The sequence below is a fragment of the Magnolia sinica genome, chromosome 18 (assembly GCF_029962835.1).
Source record: "Magnolia sinica isolate HGM2019 chromosome 18, MsV1, whole genome shotgun sequence".
Lineage (NCBI taxonomy): Eukaryota > Viridiplantae > Streptophyta > Magnoliopsida > Magnoliales > Magnoliaceae > Magnolia > Magnolia sinica.
In genome coordinates this window covers 29,781,923-29,803,695 of record NC_080590.1, presented here as the reverse complement: position 1 = coordinate 29,803,695, position 21,773 = coordinate 29,781,923, and the positions used below count along the sequence as shown (strand labels likewise).

The window sequence follows — 21,773 nt, the reverse complement described above, 5'->3', positions numbered from 1 at the left end:
CCGGCATTAGTTTGGATCAAGTGTGGTAAGGTTGATCATTCCATATTAGCATACATGCTTATTTTAGTTGGTTTAATCATTTGTTGTCTTATTTATTGCCAGAATCATCAGGTCAACCTAGTAATAGAAGTACAAATAGATCCACTAATAAGCATCAGACTGCTCGTTAGTAACTCTTGCTGCAACAAGTAGGTGACGAGACATACCACGTCTCGCTTGCACTCTATACCCCACTCTCATTGGGACCTTCGAGAGTCTCTTTGCATAATCTTCGACATGAATTACTTTCTTCAAATTTTTATTTATTGATTTTGCGTCATTGTTATTCTTTAATGAGAGCCACTTCATCAGTTACCATCATTTTTATTTTTATTTTGGCTTCAAGTTACCAGGTATGGAGGAAATTCTATTTATTAACCACAGAAATAGTATAAACATGATTGTGCATCCGTAAGCATGATGTTTTTTAAACTATAATCATAATATTTTATCCAATTCCACAATTGTTTCACTATTTAGAATATATGATAGACAACTTACCTGGATATTTCAGCATCAAATACGGTGAAAAGGAGCCACTCCAAACAGTGGGAAAAATGAGGCTTTTCTGCAGATAAGTGTGCTAACCGTAAAGCTTCCTCACTTTTGTTCCGCTGGTAAAAAGGAACATATGGAATAAAATTAGGAGTTGGCCAGGAATAAACTTGAGTTGCAGGATCCACTATAGCCACAAGTACCTCTATACAGAGACAGCACAAATCTGTTGCAGAGGCTAGTACAGATATGAGAATTTTGTGAAGTGGTACAATCTGAGAATGGCTAAGCATGTTCAACCAAGAGCTTCAAGAAGAAATAAGAATGCCCATATTCCAACTCCCAACAAAATTTCAAAGACGGTGAACTTATGGTGAACTCAGAAATATTGAGTACAACAACTGTGTGCATACATCTGAATTAGTGAGGAAGTTCAAGCCTACAGTCATGGTACAAAGGTGTTGGTTGCGTGTTGCAACTTATCAAACAGTAAACCCATCTTGTAACCACATCAAGAAGTGGAGGTCAGAGAAAGAAACATTAGAACTGAATGTTCCTAGGTAGTTGGAAACTCCATCTGCCATATTATACTGCATAATTATACTCAGCAAAACATTAGAATCGAATGTTCCTACAAGGTTCATGCCTTGTTTTAAGCTGTTTCCCTTTTATTGCTAATTGCAATTCAATAGTAGTTATGGCAAGTATGATCCAAATGAGATGCAAGCAAAAGGGCGTTCCAGAGGATTCTTACTAGAATATTCTAGGATTGATTTATACTCTATATAATGACACATAAGCATAAGGTCATATGTATGACCCTGGTCGTATGATTGAATTGAATGAAATCATTGAATTTCCTTCTCTATTATGAGAGCGCTTGAGGAGTGTGATTACCAGCTTAATACTACTAGGCTGTTGGGAACATCTTGGGTCCTACTGGTGAATAGTTCTACTTCAGGGTTTTCACTGGATCAAGAGGACTTGGGCAGAGGGATCCTCTTATCCATTGTGATTGAGAGTTTGTGACTGGACAAAGCTGCAAGTTTTCGCTTCATCAACAGTTTGAACTTTGAAGTAGGCCAATCGGGGCTCTCGATTTCTCATATTCAGCTCGCTGACAATACTCTCATTATGTGTAGTGCTTTGTTGGAGCAAGTCACGGCTCTCAAAGGAATTGTTTGTTGTTACCAAGTAGTTTCTAGCCTCATGGTCAATCTCAAGGAAAGTACAATGGCAAGCATGACAGCTCGCGATGATGATGTTCATGCTTTGCCTTCAAGGTTGGGGTGTAGCAAAGTGTTGCTTCCAATAAATATCTCGGCTTTCCATTAGGAGGTAAAAACCATAGGCATCATCTTTTTGAGATCCTATTTTCAAGAGAACTGAAAGAAGGATAGCTGGGTGGAAGATTTCTTATCCATCCTTTGGTGGTCAACACGCTTATTGAAATTGAAGTGGCCCTCTCGAATTTGCTTGTTTACCACGTCTCTCTTTAAGATGCTAGGGAAGGTAGCAAATTAGAATGAGAAGCTTCAGAGGGACTTCTTGTGGGAGGTAGAGACGATAAACACAAATTCGGTTTCTTTAGCTCTTCTCAAGGTATTCGTCAAAGGGACCCCCCCTCCCCCTTTTTGTCTTTCATTGTTGTTGAGAATCTTAGCCGCATGCTTGGCAAAGGCCAGGAGGATGGGCTCTTCAAAGGCTTTCAGATAGCTAATCTCTCAACTTCGATAAACCATTTACAATTTGCAAACGATACCCTTCTCTTTTGTCAAGCCTCTGAATCAGGAGTGGCAACATTGCCAATAGCCATTGACTTGTTTGAAATCATCTCAGGTTTAAACATTAACATTGCCAAAAGTGAATTGCTTGGAATCAATTTATCCTCCTCTGAGACCAGTGCTTTTACAGCTCTATTTGGGTGTAAATCTGCCTCATTTCCCTCTACCTATCTGGGGCTCCCCCTATGCCTGGGTAAACTTGTTGTGCGCCTTTGGGATAGGATAGTGGAAAGAATGGAGAGAAGGCTGACTTCTTGGAAAAACAAGTTCCTATCCTTAGGGGGATGTACCACGCTTATTAAAGTTTCTCTTGCCCAAAATCCGTGATCTCTCATATTGATAAAATCAGAAGGAATTTCTTTGGCAAGGTGGGTCGGTGGCTAAAATATACCACCAATTGAAATGGAATGATGTTTGTATGCCTAACTCAAAGGGAGGAGTAGGCATCAAACATCTGGATGTTGTCAATTCCTCTCTCCTTGGCAAATGGGTGTGGAGATTTGGGATTGAGGAGTTGGGCATATGGAGGAAGGTTGCACCCCCCCCCCCCAAAAGTTGGTGGACCAGGGACTTTTTGCTAGGGACATCAGAGGACCTACTTGAGTGTACCAGAGGCGGAGGCAACCACCGACATCAGCGCAACCCTCTATGTGGATGGGAGATGAGTTCCAGATGGGGCCTGCCGAACCACTTTGAAGACCCCACATACATTGTATGTTCATCAGGAAGACCCCACAGTGGGATGATGCATGCGGGTTGCTTATGAGACATTTTTAATCACAGATTTTTATTTTCATGACGATCCAACCGTTGGATCTTGTCGATCGGGCTATCAGGCCACTAGATCTTCCAGATCAGGGCCCCTTGGACCATGATCTTCCTCTATTTATGTTTTTTTTTTTAAAAAAAATTTAGGATTTATTAGACGGTTGAGATTGTACTAAGGGTTTTTTTTTTTTTTTTTTTTAAAGGATAACTGGAATAATATTTTAAAAAAAGAACAGGTACAAAAGGGAAAGAGGCCTCTGCTGAGGTAGCAGAAAACCTAACAACCTAGAAAGGAGAGATCGTAACCATGGAAAATATTTACAAGCCCTGCCCATTTAAAAATTAGCGTTTTAGCTCTAGACCCAACAGCCTGCGGAGAAGCGGAGATGCTATTAAAGCAACGATTGTTTCTTTCTTCCCAGACTGCCCACCAAATAGCAAGAATAGATAATCTCCAAAGACGAGTTCTTTGCTTTCCAATTTTCACTCCATGCCAGGCCATAAGAAGATTGCTTAAAGAGTTAGGATTGCACCAGTTGAGATTAAATCAAAAGCGGAAATCTGCCCAAATAAAGGAAACAAAGAGGCAGTGAATTAAAAGGTGATCCACTGATTCCTCGTTCTTCATGCAACAGAGACAAATGTTCACGAGCTGCAGGCCTCTTTTCTTCAGATTATCAACCGCAAGAATTCTCTTTTTTCCCGCCAACCATCCAAAACAGATGCATTTGGGAGGAGCCGAATATTTCCAAAGGAACGGCATGGAAGGATGAGAGGGGCGAATGGAGGAGGCGAGAATGGAATAGAAAGATCTGACCGTAAAGTTATTGCTTTTATCGCTGGACTAGATAATGCTGTCGGAAGAGGAAGGATCTGGCGTTGCTTTGGAGATTAATTGGAGGAGGTCCACATATTCCGGGAGTTCCAGATCATAAAGGTTTCGGAAGCATCTCACGTTCCAAACACAAGTTGAAGCGACCAAAGAAAAACACTCTGCCACTTTAACGTCAGGGAGAGGAGCTAGCCGATATATGTTTGGATACCGGATTTTGAGGGGCACTTCTCCCAGCCACAAGTCTTCCCAGAATCTGATGGAGTGGCCATTACCGAGATGGAAACTAATATGATGAAGGATGTCAGCTTTCGAGCACAAAATCCCTTTCCAGATATGGGAGGCCCTGTACCGCGACGAGTCTTTTGTCCACCAGCCGCAGGGAGAACGACCGTATTTGCCTTTGATAATGGCATTCCAGAGGGATCCTTCTTCCTTTCCTAGACGACATATCCACTTGCCAAGGAGGGCTTTATTCATGATTTTGAGACTTTTAACGCTCGCCCCTCCCTCCTGGAAGTGAATACAGACTTCATGCCAATCGAGAAGGTGAAACTTATGCTGATTGTCCTTTCCACACCACAAGAAATCGCGTCGCAGCTTGTCAATGGCCATCATGACAAATGCAGGACATCGGAAAAGGGACAAGAAATATATGGGCAGATTGGAGAGCGTTGCTTTGATGAGTGTAAGGCGACCTCCGAAGGAGAGGTAACGACACTTCCAACAAGCTAAGAGTTTCTAGATTTTATCAATGATCCTATTCCACATATGTTTCGAGGGAGGGCCAAGACCTAGAGGGAGTCCAACAAACGTGGTGGGAAAAGAGGTTGGAATGCAGCCAATAGATTTAGCAAAAGAGGCTGTTTCGTCGTCCGAAATGTTGACTCCCAAAAGTTTCGATTTGGCCAGATTGATTCTGAAACCAGACACGACTTCAAAGCATCTAAGGGCTGTGTGGAGATTGTCGACGTATAATTGGACTGCCGGGGATATAACCAGAGTGTCGTTAGCAACTTGGATATGAGAGATGGCGGAGGAGACCCCTGGCATCTTAATTCCACCAAGAACACCGGACTCTTTGCCTTTATGTAGCATTTGCGACAAGGCTTCGCCAACTAGAAGAAAAAGGAGAGGTGACAGGGGGTCTCCCTGACGGAGACCTCTGGAGGAGCTGAAAAAACCGAAGGGAGAGCCATTCAGAAGGACGGAGAAGTGGGCTGATTCAACGCAGGCACGGATCGAATTTCTCCATTTAGGGCCGAACCCCATTTGGGCCATTATGTATTGAAGGAAGTCCCATTCGATGTGGTCGTAAGCTTTCTCGATGTCCAACTCGCAAAAAACAGCCTTTTCACCAAATCTGTGACAGGAGTGAAGGATTTCATTGGCTATAAGGGCGCTATCCATGATCTGTCTTCTCCTGATGAAAGCGGATTGGTTGCTTGAGATGAGATTGCCTAACACGTTGGACAATCTTTAGGAGAGCACCTTGGCGAGAATCTTATTAGGACCCCCAATTAAGCTAATGGGTCTGAAATCAGAGAAACTTGCAGCGCCTGCCACTTTAGGAATAAGGGCAATGAAGGAGGCACCGAGCCCTTTCGAGAGAATCCCTCTGTTGTAGAACTCAGCAAAGAATTCCATGATATCTGATCTAATGGAATCCCAGAAGGAATGGAAGAAGGTGATAGGGAATCCGTCAGGGCCTGGCGATTTATCTTTTCCCAGAGAGTCGATGGCTGATTTGACTTCGTCTTCCGAAAAGGGGGCCTCCAGAAGAGTCGCTTCCGAGGGGGTCAACAAGTTGAAGTGAATGTCATCAAGGCCCGGTCTGATCCACCCATCAGAGGTTAGGAGGGATTGGAAGTGGGAAATGGCTTGGTTGATAATCTCCTGTTTATCGTCGATGCTAACACCGTCCACCAAGATGCTATGAATAGCTTTGGCCCGCTTGCGCATGTTGGCTATATTATGGAAGAACTTAGTGTTCTTGTCACCTTCAGCTACCCATCTGACTCTGGATTTCACCTTCCAAGTTAATTCATCCTGCAACGATCTTGCAGAAATGTCTTGAATAAGCTGTATGCATCTACCTTGGGCTTTAGTAGACAACACAGAATCCGCAAAACTGGAGTCCAGACTTTGAAGTTCCGAAAGAAGGGCCTCCATTTCCGAGTCTCTCTTTCCCAATTCTTCTGATTTCCACTTCTTCAAGACCTTCTTAAGCATTCTGAGTTTACATAGAAGTTTATGGCCCGTGAAACCGTCCACCTGAAAAGAGGACCACCAATCTGAGACCCGCTTCTAGAAGTCCTTTAAGTTGATCCATGAGGAGTTAAACCTGAATGGTTTGGGGCCCCAACTCTCTTCATCCAGAAGAAGCAGAATGGGGCAATGATCGGAAGTAGTTCTGGGAAGGGCTAATTGAGAAGCTGAAAGGAAGGCTTCTAACCAATCAGTGGATAACAGAAATCGGTCGAGTCTGGATTGAATTGGATTATCATGACTGTTAGACCAAGTAAATCTTGCCCTTGATAAGGGAAGATCGACCAATGCATGAGATTGGAGCCAATCGGAGAAGGCTTCCATAGCTGAAGAAGTCCTCTTCCGGGAGTGTTCCTCAGCAAATCTGATGACGTTAAAATCACCTACAAAGCAGCAAGGGCCAGGGAAAGAATGTCTGATACTGGTCAGCTCATTCCAAAAATCGTCTCTGATAAGGTCAGAATTAGGACCATCAACCGAAGTAACTGAGCAACATAGAGAGGACCACTTATCTTTTAGAACAGTCGAGACAGAGAAGGATCCAACTGAAAAGGACTGAAGCTCCCACCTAGAAGCTTTCCAAGCCAGAAGGATGCCGTCGAAGCTACCTGAAGCGTTAAGAGGGACCCACTTCGCGTCTTTTGCAGACCAAAGAGAAGACGATAGGCTATCTTTGAATAAGGGGACCTTAGTTTCCTTAAGGCGGAGGATTTCCGGATATTTCATGTCTATCATGTTTTTAAGAAGGCTCTTTTTCTACTTTGAGCCCACCCCTCTGACATTTCAAGAAAGAATCCTCATTGGCACACCAGTCTTCCCTGGATACTCTGTCTTCCTTGCCTTGATTTGGAAGCTGATTGGAATCCGGGGCTTGGTTGGATTCGCTGCAATTCCCTGTTGCTTATGGATCGTTGGATCTGTTTCTTGGGGACCCTGAAGGAGGGAAAAGGCCTTCCGCGATGTTCTATGCATTGAAATAGAGCAACGTAGTCTTCCGGTCTATCACCAAACATCAGACCAAGAGATCTTCCGACGTGACCAATAGCATCCCGAATCCATTGTTTATTTTGAAGGGATTCAAAAACATCTTCTTTGCCTTCTTTCTCGTCAATGGTAGGAGAATGAGAGAGCTGAAGGTCTGATCGCATCTGCAGGGGTTTTGCTTCTAGGGCCTCCCTCGGCTAGACCTCCTAGAATAAAGTGATAGGGCCCATCTCTGTCCAGTCTCAAGATCGAGAAAAGGAATTAGGAGGGGATGAGGGAAAGGAGGAATACGTTTGGGTATCAGAGAGTCTGCTTTCGGAATCGTCTGCTCGATAAGAATCGTCGCCCGTGAAAGATGTGATCTGAAGGTTATGCGAATGGGAAGATGATGGAATGAGAGGCAGGTCGGAGGTTTTGGGAATAGGGGAAGGAGATTTCTCTCCGGTAGAGGGTATGAGGGAGGTGTAAGGTAAGGTGAGGGCGAGTGGACCCGACTAAACTCTGGACCCGACCCAGTGGGAATAAGGGCAGGGATTCCTTCGGAACCCACGTCTTGATCCAGGTGAGAATGGCCCATCAGAAAAGGACCGCCTCGGGAAAGGCCTGCGACGTGGCAAGGTTAGAGAAGAGTTCGCTGGAATGCTTGCAGGGTTATCGAGTAGGGGGCAGACTGCACAAGGCGAGATATTAATAGAGGGGCCACGCGTTGTTCTCTCCATTGATGAGAGCCGTCGTAGGCGGCGTTTGAAATCCACACCTTCTGATGACAGCGGCGTTTCGGCAGCAAAAGCGCCACATGTAGGATTGACGGTGAGGATCGGGCCATCTGCAAGAGAAGGTGGAGTGCTGTCAGCGTCGGGGAATGGAGGTCCGCAGGAGAATGGGTGTGGTGCTCCATCACTACGCCTCTCGCCGGAAGCGTGAAGTGGAGGAGGCCCAATTTCTTTCGCTCGCCACAAATCTCCCCATTGCGGATAGACCATATCAGGGTATTCACGTTAGACTGGGAGGAGGATTTCGCGACCATCAATCTTAACCGTTAGAGATTGAGGAAGAGGAGATCCTTTCTTCCGTCGAACGCGAACTCTGATGATTCCCACTTCTTCCCCAAGTTTCGTTTTAGAATCCAGTTCCAACAAAGAACCAAAACATGAAGCAGCCGAGATGAAAAATTCATCATTCCAACATTCAAGAGGGATGGACCAAATCAAAATCCAGATATTCTCCATTCCGAACATCGAAAAATCTTCCCATGGCATAACTTTTGAAACTGGTCCACCTGGATGAAGATGACCCGCCATAGTAAGCATTTCATGGTTTATCCCTGGGCAAACCTTAACCCATAGATCATTGTAACCGATTGGTTTAATGGTGTAGTTTCCAGGGAGAAAGCCGGTAAAGTCTTTAATCCAGTCCTTGACTTGAGGGATTGACGCACCTTCATTGGTGATGATAACCACCGACCCTTGTAAATCTGCTCTGGCTCGGTCGAAACTCGCCTGACTAACAGAGAGCGTATAGTCTTGCTGAACAGAGTGGGGAGTGACCGAAGGAGACGCAGGCAAATCTTCATTATCTTTGTCTGAGGTCGGCATCTGCACGGGTTGGTCTATGCAAGAGTTGCTGAGGACGGCATCCCTAAACGAAAGACCATTCGAAAGATGATGCGGGATGGTTGTGGGTGGTGATTTTGGTTTGGGGTGGAGGTGAGCTGAGTGGGTGGCGGGAGTAGATCCTCTTCTCTCAAGAGAAGTAGTCTTAGGCCCAAATCGTGCACGCTGGACGAGCATCGGGACTCCTCCATATTTCGTGCTGTGAAGCATCTCCACTGCTTTGGCGAGTTCCGTTTCAGAGGCCATACAGACCAGGGCAAAGCCCCTAAACATCCCAGTAGATTTATCCCTTGCATCACTACATCCATGACCGCACCTGCACGACCAAAAACCCTCTCAATATTGAGAGGGAACCAGCCTTTCGAATATGCTTTAACGTAAAGGGTGGGGTACTGGTTCCTCTTCGAGGAGGATGGTAATGAAATTTGCCGTTTCCGAGGTTGCACTGGCAGCCAGCCATCTCCACTCTACTTATCGAGCACTTCTCAACGGTGTTGGTCTCTTCTAGGGATCTCACTGTTGTAGGACCATTGCGTCTGCCCGACGTCTCTGTATCTCATTGTTCTAGGACCATCGACGTCTCCGTATCTTGCTCGTCGAATCAAAACCGGCCCCAAATCCGCTCCGATCTCGCTGTTCTAGGACCTTGCACTCAATGTGAGTTGAATTGTGAATTGGTTTTTTGTACTAAGGTGTTTTAGTGTGCTTATTTTGGATTATGGGCCATAACACTTAAGTGGATAGCAATTCTATAATTTTTTGGTATTTTTGATATATAAGCAGGGGGGGTGCCCAACCCCAACGGTGTTTTCAGTAAAAGAAAATAAAAGATTGTCTCTCTTAAGAAAAGCCCTTCTTCATCTTCCTTTAGGGTTTGTGAGAAAACCCTAACTTCCAATCGGATTGTGGAAGGGCTAGAAGATTGCTTGGTGTGGACTCCTCCAAAGTTCTTTTCTTCCTCTTTCTCTTCCCCAACAATGTACAGAACCCTCTTCACTTTTCTTCTTCTTCCTTTTTCTACAACTCCTCTAAAATCAAAACCCTTTCATCCCACTTCCTTTTTTTTTTTTTTACCCTTCCCCATCAAAATCCAACCATCCATCAAACCCACACGCACGTCTGTACATGTGCCCGTACACACCAGCCTTACGGACAACCGTATGCCTGTACAGACAGCCCCATCCCCTCATTTTTTACTTCTTCTTTCTCCTTACATGATCCTCCACACCCTTTTGCTAACCGTAGCATCAATCTTAAACCTAAAACCCTAATCCCCAGTTTCCTAAAACCCTAATTCCCAAAATCCCCACACCTTGATTCCCAATTCCCAGAACACCCTTTAAAAAATCTAATTTTCAAACAAACCCATTTTCCCCAAATCTGATTTTTATAGTGTCATTGTTTCTTCATATGAATGTTGCGCTACCTATGCTAGATTGGAAGTCCCAACTTCCAAGTGAGCCAGACTTGAGATATTTTATACTTTCATGCACCGTGTATGTGATAGCCTAGGTCCATTGAGTGGTAACTCTGAATTTTCATAACTTATAATGTGGATGTGCTTAATTTCACTTGTTGAACGCTTAAATTGATACCTACTTTGTCTCACATCATTCATCCTAGGCTAGTTTCACTCATCCTACATCATTTTTTCCTCTTCAGGGCATCCTTTCTATGGAAAGCTATAGCTGGAATCTACCCGCTGATGGCCCGTGGTCTGTCATTCGCTATTGGGGACGGTACCAAGGATCGTTTTTGAAACGATGTCTAGTGCGGCAGCACTCCGCTTTTGGAGTCTTTTCTGGCCTTAGCAAATCTTTGCCCGAATGTAAATCTTTGCTGCCAATCTTGGCCTTAGCGAATCTTTAGATCTGCAGGCTTATCTTGGGTGATGCCAGTCACGGTTGAAGCTCTTTTGGATAGTTGGCATGTCGAATTGGGTGGCTCCTTTGGAAAGAAAAAATGGAGAATCAGCTTGATGGCTTCCTTTTCTTTTCTTGTTGTGTGGGGGTCTCTTTTATATTTGTTATTTCTATCTTTCTTTGTATAGGTCTTTTGATCCTTTCATTGTCCTTTGTTTCTATTTTTTGTGGCCCTTGGCCTTTATAATATTTTTTCTTTCAAAAAAACATAAACACAAATTCCACCTTGTTAAACACATATACCCATGGATTGTATGCGTGTGTTATCTCAATGTCAAAAATCTTCCAAACAACTAATTTTTCAAAGGCCAATACTGGTTATTGGCCAACGATAGACTCATTGATGCAAATCACATGTATAATGTATGACAAAAGCTCAGAAGTCCACAACCAAGTAAACAGACACGTTGATGCAAATGAAAAGTGTGCACAGGATGACAAAAATAAAAAAATAAAAAAAAAAATCCTATCAGATCTTATTAATCAGAAGTCAACAACAGTAACAATATGTCATACAGTTTACACAAACTTCAAATTTTAGAAGAATTTTCGATGCATGACGGATAGACTAAACTACAATGATAAGAATGAATTAATAAACGGATTATTACAGTAAAATAAATATAAAATATTGCCAATCTATCACAAATGTAACCGTGCTCAAATTCAAGGCCACATCACAATCCCGTAGATGGATCTTAAGATTATCGATCGGAAACAGCCCAATGGAAGGTAGAACTTCCATCTAGCATAGGATTCGATGTAAATCTGAGGATTCACTGGTGCTTTGTTAGGGTTTGGAGATTCAAGGTTTACGAAATTTAGGAGATTAGGGTTTGGAATTCTAGGTTCTTGGGTTAGGGTTTTATGTTTTAGGCTTATGGGGGTTTAAAGGGAAAGGATCAAGGACGAAAACGAGGGAAAGAATGGGGAATGGGGCTAGCCGTATGGTTGTACAGACAGGGGGGTGGTCCATACGGTTGTACCATTGGGTAAGGTTTAGGTCTAAAGGGTTTTGGGGATGGTGGGGATGGGATTTGAAAGGAAATAAAAGAAAATGAAAGAAAATAGAGAGGGAAGAAGAGAAAAGTGAAAAGAATAGCTTGAAGAGAAGAAAAAATAAAATGGAGAGAGAAGATAGTTGGAATCACTCCATGGCTTCACACCAAACTCCAATCACAAGAGGCTTTTTCTTTGCTCAAAGCAACAAAGAAGAAAATTTTATTTTCAATAATAATGTCCCCCTAGTGCTTCACAAGCCCAGCTAGAGCTGGGCAACGAACCGAGTCGGATCGGATTCGGTCCAACTCGACTCGGTCCAAAATGTAGTTGACCTGATCCGAACCCGATCCGATCCGGAACCGAGTCTGGGACACAGGACTCGAACCGATCCGACACATGGTTGGCCTGACCCAAACCGAGTCCGACTCGGTCAGGGAGACCGAGTCGGATCGGGTTGGGTACGATTCGGGTCGGCTTTTAACGGTGAAAATCACTATCCTCACTGCTATTTTCAGTGTGGTCCATTTGAGCTTTAGATATGATTCGGTTTTTTTTCCAAATGCTCTAAAATGATCACGAAAAATGGATAGGCGGTATGGATATAATAAATACTTCATTGTGGGGCCCATGTGATGATAATCTCATTTGAGCGGAAACCGGATTGGCAACTCTCCTGCCACACCAACCCCGTGGCTGGTGGTCGGTGCTCTGTGGGACCCACCATGATGTGTGGCTTTAATCCATTCCATTCATCCATTTTTAAAGATCATTTTAGAACTTGACCCAAAATATGAGAGGGATATAAATCTCAGGTGGACCACACCACAAGAAAACAATAGTGATTGGATATCCACAATTAAAATCCTCCTAATGCCCAATGTACTGTTTCTTTGAAATCCAATCTGTTGATTAGGTCATAAAGGTCCAGATGAATGGAAAAAATAAAAAATAGATTGATCCAAAACTTTTATGGCACCCAAAAGTTTTTTAATGGTCAACGCTCATTCAACACTGTTTCTTGTAATGTGTTCCACTTGAGATTTGGATAAACCTCATTTTCTGTCTCACACCATAAAATGACCTGGAAAAATAGATGGACAGCATGGATGAAACACATACATCATTTTAGGGCCCACAGACCACCAACCACTCCGTTCCCATTTGAGTCATCCGTACAGCTCGGAGCTCGAGGCGCTACAGGCTTTACGTGTACAGCATGGCGTGCAGTGTGCCATGCACGAAAGTGCCTACATTGCTGCCTTTATGTTAGCAAGTTCTGTGGGTCTGATCATGGAACATGTGTTATATCCAAACCGTCCATCCATTTGGCGAGCTAGTTTTAAGGCTTGAGATGAAAAATAAGGTAGATCTAACCATCAGGTGGACCACACTGAAAAAAAACCAGTGGGGATTGAACGTCTACCATTGAAAGCCTTTTTGGGGTCACAAGCCACACAGAAGTTTAGAATCAATTTGAAATTTGTTTTGCCTCTTAATTTAGGTCTTTATGACCTTATGAACAGATTGGATGGAAAATAAACGTTATGGTAGGCCCTACAAATTGTTTAGCTGTGAAAATCATTATCTCCGCTACTATTTGTGGTGTGGTCCACATGATCTTTGGATATGATTCATTTTTTGGATAATGTTCTAAAATGATCTCTAAAAATAAATGAACGGTGTAGATATAATAAATACATCACTATGGGGCCCATTTAACTTTGATCTCCTTTGAACCGTTCGTACAACTCGGAGCTCGAGGGAGCGTCAGTGCTCGTCTTCGCACGACACGCACATCCAACTATAACCTATAGCCTAGATTAGCTATCATATTCTACAACAGCTATATAGTTGTGTATATGGTACACCAGCAAACCTCTTCTTATTATACTAACTAGACTCTGTTGGGGCCCACCGTGAATGCATGTGGTTTATCCACGCCGTCCATTCGTTTTTACAAATCATTTCAGTGGTTGAACCCAAAATTGATGCATATCCAAAGCTCTAATTAGACCATACCACTGGAAAAGTAGTAGAATTACTGATAAGAACCACTTCAGATCGGGTCGGATCGGGACGGTCCGGATCCATTCGGATCGGGTTTTCGGATCGGATCGGTCCGGATTGACCGTAACCCGATCTCGATCCGAAAAAATGTCGGATCTGAATGGCCCCACCCGATCCGCACCGATCCAGGCCGTCGGTTCGGTTCGGAACAGGTTGAATTGGGTCTGATTGGGTCGGATCCACCGGATCGGGTCAAATATGCCCAGCTCTAAGCCCAGCCCTTTAATAATCTTTTTGGTGTGTTTTTACAAAAATACCATTTTGCATATAAAACGTCTAAAACACCTTATTTAACTAAATTATAAAATAAACCAAGATACCTAAAATAAATCAATAAAATAACTAAACTACATCCTAATGGCTCCATCATGTCTAATGGGTCCACGATCAAGATGATCCCTGATCACGATCCAACGGTCCACGTGTGAAATCCAACGGTCCAACACTCCCAACTAAGCAACCCACATGCATCTTCCTAGTGTAAGGTCTTCAAAAATGCACGGTCATGCATGTGGGGTCTTCAACGGGGCTAAGAACTTAAATTGGGTCCACTGGGCCCCATGTAATGATTATCTAGCCATAATGAAATTGGGGTAGCTCTCCTCTGTCTCTGATAAACTCCAAAAGGAGATCGGATGTCCTCATCAATTTTTTATGATAAAACCAGTGTTTTAAATAGCAAATGGCATGTAGCATAGCATTCACCCCTTTAAAGTGTAAGGCATAAGCTACATAGCATGTAACATAAGCTACATACGCTACATGCTACTTCTAGAATTTTGATCAAGGTTGCGCTTGGTTCCCCCAATTTCATGATATTATGTACCAATTTAGACTTGATTAATAAGGAAATTTAATAAAATTTCACGATATGTATAACCACCAAATGCAACCTAAGGTAATAGGAAAGGGCACTAAATTGGTACATATATTATTTTACTAAAAGCAATGAAAAGATTAACTGATTTTCATTGAACATAGAAAAATGTAACATACCATTAAAAAAAATAATTGATTTTAATGTTGTAGTGAAAAATAACTTGTAATGTGAGCTACGTAGCGTGTAGCGTATGCAAATTAATCATGTAAGCATAGACTATACACGACTTAGGCTATTTTCATAAGCTATGTAGCATTAAGGGTAAGCTACGCTACATAGCGTAAGCTACACACTACATAGCGTAGCTATTTAAACATTGGATGAAACATGAACAAGTGAATAGTATAGTACCTGAAGAAGATGTCGTAATAAACAATGTAATATTGTTTGAGCTTGAGGAGAAGGCTCAAAGCACGGAAACTCTGTGCATGATGAAAATGACATTCTCTGGGAGACACCAACTACAACCCCAGCATATGGGAGAAGCCCTAGGGGATAAACCTCACGGTCAAATTCCAGCTCAGGATCCAACTACATAGAGGAATAAAAACAAAATTAATCAGACTTGAGGAACTCCAAATTCCTTGATTTAATAACCAAATCAAACTACTTGATATGCAAGTACATTGCAGAACTGTGATTCGAGCTAGAAACAAGACACCCAAAAATATAATCTGTGGCAGTTTTGCATAATTAATAGTTCCTTTCCCCACGTAAGAAATAGAACCAGCATAACCCATATGTGTATAAAATGCTCACAAGATATTCCAGAATAGTTAGAAAAAGATGCTTCAGTGTCAAAGGCAGATACTAAATCATACACAATGATATAATACAAAGTAGAGACATTGATAGCAGTTATTTTCCTAATTGAAATTAATAAACTAATCATTAAAGAGGGAAGTTCACCGTTATATTAGAAGGAATTAATTACCCATCTTTTAGGAGAAATTTGAGTTGATAGATAGAGTTTTACTCAACCAGATACTTTCGTTAGGTTAGGTACCTTAAGAATTAAGGCATATGTTGAGTTAGTTTGGGAGTTTTTAAGGATGGGATTAAAAGATGATTAGGGTTAGGTTTTATGGTCATGAGAAGAAGACAGATTTTTGTGTTTGATGTCTTTCGATCATCAAGTAGCTATTATTCAATAGACCTAGGGTCTGAGCCATTACAAGCTTTTATGCTTGGTTTTGTTGCTTGGGAGTCAAAATTACTATTCACTCGAGGCATCTTATTCCAAGCAATCTTTAATGAACTTTGTGATGTGTTGAAGATTGCATATTTCATTATTATTGCTGCATTTATTGGAGTATTTTGGAGGATCCAAGGCTACTGGGTTGAAATTCGTGAGTGGCTGTCATCATCCAGCTATAGCTACCTGCATCATCAAATTCACGGAAAGCAATAAGCAGCACCCATATACAAGGCATACAGTGATTTAAGCTCATTCCTAATGATAGAGCCAAAGGTAACTTAAGAAATCCACCATGTGAAGGAAATGCAAAAATAGCATCTTCGTGTTGTGTTTTGAAGTAGCTTCATGAGTCATCACAATTTTTGGTGGTATGTAAAGGAGTTTCTCCATAAAAGAGGTTTTCAATTCTTAATTTATCAAGGGACAATGCAAGAAAACTGTTATTAGAGCTTAACAAAATAAAGTAAAGAAAGGAAAGGCCTCACTAAATGTTAATCATTTTTCTGCAAAGACATCATTGCTTCTTGATGGCATCTCCTGGACTCTTACATGTGTCTTTAGAAAAGATTATGGCAAAGCTGAATCACTCGGAAATTGTTGTCCAAAATAAATCAATAAATAAATCTCTGTATCAGGATCCTGGAAGGACTGCCCACCATAACACATAATAAAAAGGGAAAAAAAAAAAAAAAACAAAGAGCATATGGTATGAGTGCCGTAACTATAGCTGTGGGTCTGTTATCTGAAATCTGAATCTGCACGTTTACTGAATTCTGTTGTGGACATGATTTGCCAGTTTCCAGAAGTGTGGGTGAATACGGAGTTATGATTAAGTATATTCTACGTTTACCATCTCAAACAAGCATAAATCTTTTGAAGAACGAAAGTATGAAAGGAACAAAGATTATGACTCATAAATAGACACCACTAGAAGTTCAAGCTCCTAATAAATTTTTGCTCAAGACTGTTGCCAATTCCATAGATCAGTAGGCTTCACTGGTAAATGTGACCTCTCACTCCGAAATGCACGAAAAAATAAATAAATAAATAGAAACAAATGAAATCCAATTGGCAACTAGAGGAATGGAGGATAGGAGATGTTTACTAAGAAGGATCAGATATGTGCCAGAAGAGGGTGGTCCACACGACTAAACACTTAACATTGCAGCCAAAGTTTGCTAAAGATTGGCAAATTGATTACGAAGCATATCCTATGACAAAAATAAGAAGAATATATGGCTTTCTCCTCTTCTTTTTACTACTGTCACCAATATGAAGTTCTGTGAAATTTCTTAAGCATGATTCAAAAAGGAGCAGGCAATAACAACAGAAGTATATCCATAAACACTACGAGATTTACTCCATTGTATGAGGTAACTAGGAAATGGCCAGTGCCAAAACAAAAGTTTTAGTATTCGTTCCATGGAGAAAATATTTACCTGCAAGAAATCCTCCTGCTTAAAGGGGTCAACTCCAGGAGATGGATACCAGACCTGTAATGGTAAGCTTCGAAGAAAAAATTATATCAGAAATGTAAAATGCAGAAATATTAAGTCCAAGAGATACGGTGAAGAATTTAATGAGTTATTGACAGTATAATATCACTAGTACCCAGAAAGGAAAGCACTAGTCCCACAAAGCCTTTTACCTGCATTCCTCGGTGACCATAATCTAACCACGAAACTTCCTCAATTAGATTTGCCTTCTCCTCTGATTCTCCACAAGTAACCCAAAAGAGTTCAACTGAGTCAGCAAGCTCTCGCTCATGTCCATCATCCAAATCAAGTAATGAAAGCTCGCCATTTGTCCGCAATATTAAACATCTGACATCATATTCATGCCTGTTTAGTTGCCAGTTATGAACTGGAAGGAAGATCAACTATCATTGGCAGGGTGAGGATAAACACCTAGCAGGTTGTCCAAATGAGGAACCTGAAGTAGATGCAAAACGGTTCTCTGAGATACCTTCTCTTGGCAGCGGATCAGGGATGAAACGCATTGCTGCAGGATGGTTCTTTGCGGTCATGATTGAAAGCTCTCGTACTGTAGAAAGCTGTTTGTCATTTTATCACTTAAAATGCATAGAATATACAGTTGTTATACAGCTAGTGTCCTCCCTTCCAAAGCATAACCCAAAATCTTAGCAGCTAGAAACTTCTATATATATATATATATATATATATCCCAGTAAATCACAAAATAAATGCATCTGAGAAAAATTCCTCTTACCTGTAAAACCGGATTACTCAAAGGTGACAATTCACCAGAGATTTTAACATGGAATATGTGAACATCAAATGGACAATACGTAACAAGTATATAATCTTGAAACACGTCCATTACCATTGGCTTGCCAAGCAACGGTTTCCGACAAAGTAACGAGCTCTGATCAAGATGATATCTTGGATAAAAGAGCAATTCGTACCTGCAAGGAATCAAGTGATTTACTGCTAGGATGCAATAATTGAATTATAATAAATACCAATAACATTACAGAGAAAAAAACAAAATATCAAACACGTTTTTGGACGTCAATGCAGCAATCAAAATGTCCTCCTTCAAATGCTATATGAATAAAAACACCATCTCGAAGAAACAAGATTATGAATAAAATCACCAATGCGACTAAGGCTGAAGAAATGACTCTAATGGCAATTTGCAAATTTCAACAAGAAGCCCCTTTTTGCTTTCTATCCTAGGATTTCAAACGACAACACATTTCCTGGATTAAAAGAATGAACTTCGCCAATAGACCAGATCCTTCATGCACTTTAACATGACCCATTGACCAATACAACTCAATCCCCTCCCCTCCTTCCTGCATAAGTTCCAATTTTCAACTGTGTTTTTGGAAACTAAACAAACCAAAACCCAGAATCATTCATAACTTGTTGGTTGTACACAGACCAGAAAAGCACCTTCTCAGGTCTTGGAGAAAATCAAGTCAAGAGATACTTCACCAAGTCCTAAAGGATATTCAACAAGGCACATCTGAAGAAAATAAAACAAAAAATTAGGATTGTGACACCAAATAAATTGTAGACCACATTGTGAATGTCTAAGTCGAGTACCAAATTTTCAAATGTTGTTTTCTACCAAGTGCAAAGTTGCATGCAGAAACTCTATAGGCATGACATGATACTTGATTGAGAGAAATGGAATTTATTTCTGACCTTGAAATGGTAAAGATGAGACCAGCCTTTCCATAATCTAACCCATTGATCTGGTGGGCCTCATCATGGGATAGACCACCTAATATCTCATCTACGAAATGATCCTAGCCATCCAATGAAAATCGACAACTACTATGAAAGTTCAGATTTAAGAAGTCCAAATTAAATGGCTAGGATCAACAAATGCTAGAAATTTATGATAACCCATCGAGCAGCCACCATGGGACCAGTGTTTTGAATAGCATCTGTAGCATTAGCAAACAGCACAAATCCCCTATAGTGTACGCTACAGGGATCATAGCGTATGTAGCATGAGTGTAGCCTATGTATTTTATATTTTGTATTTTGTACTTAATACTCTCAACCTGTGATATTTTAATTTCTTTACATACTTATGACTTGTGGTTTCAATTAGACATTATTAATTAAAGTGGTTTGCAATGTTCAAAATATTGGTATCGCGTTACGTACCACGTCTTTGGGATATAGATACATATCGGTTATCACACGGGATATCGTTTGTGCTGGGTAATTTATTGAACTTTTTGGGAAACATGAGGAAACATTGGGAAAATGATTGAATTTTTCAATGAACTTCAGGGATTGTTGAAAACGACCTTAATACACACTTTTAAATCATAATTCATAACACCTCAAAAAAAAAAAAGTGCACATAATAGGTTTCCTATGCATAGGATCCTAAGCTATGCGTTGTCTGACTGAACTAATGCAACTATATTCAAATATTCAAATTGAATGCATATCATTTCATTAAACACTTCTAAATACTTCAAAATTATTCTCAATTGATAGTTAGTTGAAGGAAAATATAGAAAAAAAATTAATATTTTAATAATTTTTAATTAAAAAATGATTTTTATTTTTTGAAAATTGACAAGGACTTAACAAATCAGTAGATCAACCCTCATACATACTTGATTTCATGTTTAGAGTGTAGCATTGCAAGAAGTTTGGGAGTAATATGGAAAAGTTTGAATTTTCTCCAAATCGGACCACCTACACTCAAATTTCGAAATTAGAGTGTGTGATGATCATTTCATCAAATACTTCTAAGTACTTCGAAATTAGTCTCAATTGACAGTTGGATGAAGGAAAATTTTGAAAAAAAAAATTGGAGTTTTCATGCAAAACATGAAGAACCAATGGATTTGTAACCATTTGACACTGATTTAACATAGTTTAACAAAATAAAAGGGATCGTAAATTAAAAATGCTCGTCGGCTCGAACGTATGAGATATATCGGCACTACTTGTGCATTTCGTATCACACGGGTGGAATACAAGATACATCGTGAGATATATCGGCCGATATCGTTGATATTTAGAACATTGGTGGTTTGCTTGCAAAGTCGTTGATGTGATAATGATTTGATTTCATTTCATTTATATATATGGATTGGCTTTTGATAAATGATACTTAATAACTTGTTTGAATATACTTATACTTAAATAAATGAATCATCTTATATATATATATATATATATATATATATATATATATATATATATATATATATTCTTACTATTTATCATATTTTTCCTATTTTTAAATTAAAAAATAGCAGTACCGTATGGCTTACACTACTTACACTTAGTGTTCGAATTATCTCTGATATTATCTTTATCTCTAGCTCAGTGATACCGATAACACTGTAGCGATACCGATAATGCTGGTAGTATCAGAAATTTCAAGTATTAGCAATGTATCACTAAGTATCGCCAACATATCAATATCGCTAATGTAATTGCCAATATTTTCAACCATGTAAGTTCTAGGTGTCGCTTGTATTGCCAATGCATCAATATCACTAATGTATCGCCAATATTTTTTACTATGTAAATTCTAGGTAATGCTTGTATCATAAGTGTATTGACGATATTTCAATAATATCGTCAATGTATTGATATCATCAAATTTTTGTTTATTAAAAAAAAAATTTATTTCAATTTTTTTCATGGGCACATGGTTGTATGTAGTGTTCAATTTGTCATTGATAATATTGATAATATCTTGATATTATCGATATCGCAACATGCACGATATTGAGACCACAATCTTTTGTTCTTTTTCCAATTATTGATGACTTCTTGGTGAAATATTATGTGTCATTGATATTTTGCAATATCGATGGATGTTTGGATGGAAGGTTGGATGGTTAAATAGGCCGAATGAGATGGTTGGACTGATTTCTAACAACAACACATGCTTTTAAGGCTCCATTAAATGGAAACTTGTTATGTATGCATTCTTTTTGCAATTTTTAATTTCTAAATATGCAAATATGTATAGTTTAACATCTCATGAAGTTTCGCTGAAAATTCCACCATTTTTCCCCTGTTTCCTCGCATTTCCGGTTATCAACGATATCAATATTGTTTCTGTATCCCTGGCTAGCGAAACTCGTAGTGATATCGATACTTCGAACACTGCATACACTACACCCTACAAAGTGATGGGGACATCACGTGCACACACGCACGCACGCCGCCCCTCTACGCACGTACGCCAGAAGGAGGGCCCCACCATCGATCTGGATCGATGACGACATCCAGGGAGGGCCTCCTAGTTAGAAGACGGAGTTTTGGTTCAAGAGAGTGGGCCCGATAGCCAAGAAAAGCCCATCATGGGATCTCATGATCGTGGCCCACTAGTCGGATTAAGTTTATATATTTAAGTTTTGCTTATTTATGTTATTTAGAACATTATGAATGCTTTAGATTTCTTTG

General features: G+C 40.6%; 1 protein-coding gene across 6 annotated transcripts in view; it reads right to left on the bottom strand.

Annotated features, from left to right (window-relative positions):
* LOC131233336 (uncharacterized) overlaps positions 1-21,773 on the bottom strand; it is a 57,901-nt gene that overhangs the window by 17,505 nt on the left and 18,623 nt on the right. For 5 of the 6 annotated variants that reach the window (XR_009165180.1, XM_058230020.1, XM_058230016.1 and 2 more), the window contains 6 exons: positions 18,082-18,277; positions 17,760-17,905; positions 17,501-17,675; positions 17,292-17,345; positions 15,006-15,185; positions 541-653 (listed from right to left, as the gene is read on the bottom strand). Coding sequence is in view for 5 of the 6 variants with exons in the window: in XM_058230020.1 (XP_058086003.1) it covers positions 541-653; positions 15,006-15,185; positions 17,292-17,345; positions 17,501-17,675; positions 17,760-17,905; positions 18,082-18,277 (864 nt within the window). In the remaining variant the exon portion in view is untranslated. Of the gene's footprint in view, positions 1-540; positions 654-15,005; positions 15,186-17,291; positions 17,346-17,500; positions 17,716-17,759; positions 17,906-18,081; positions 18,278-21,773 lie in introns of all 6 variants that reach the window. The other variant, XM_058230017.1, reaches the window with a different exon arrangement.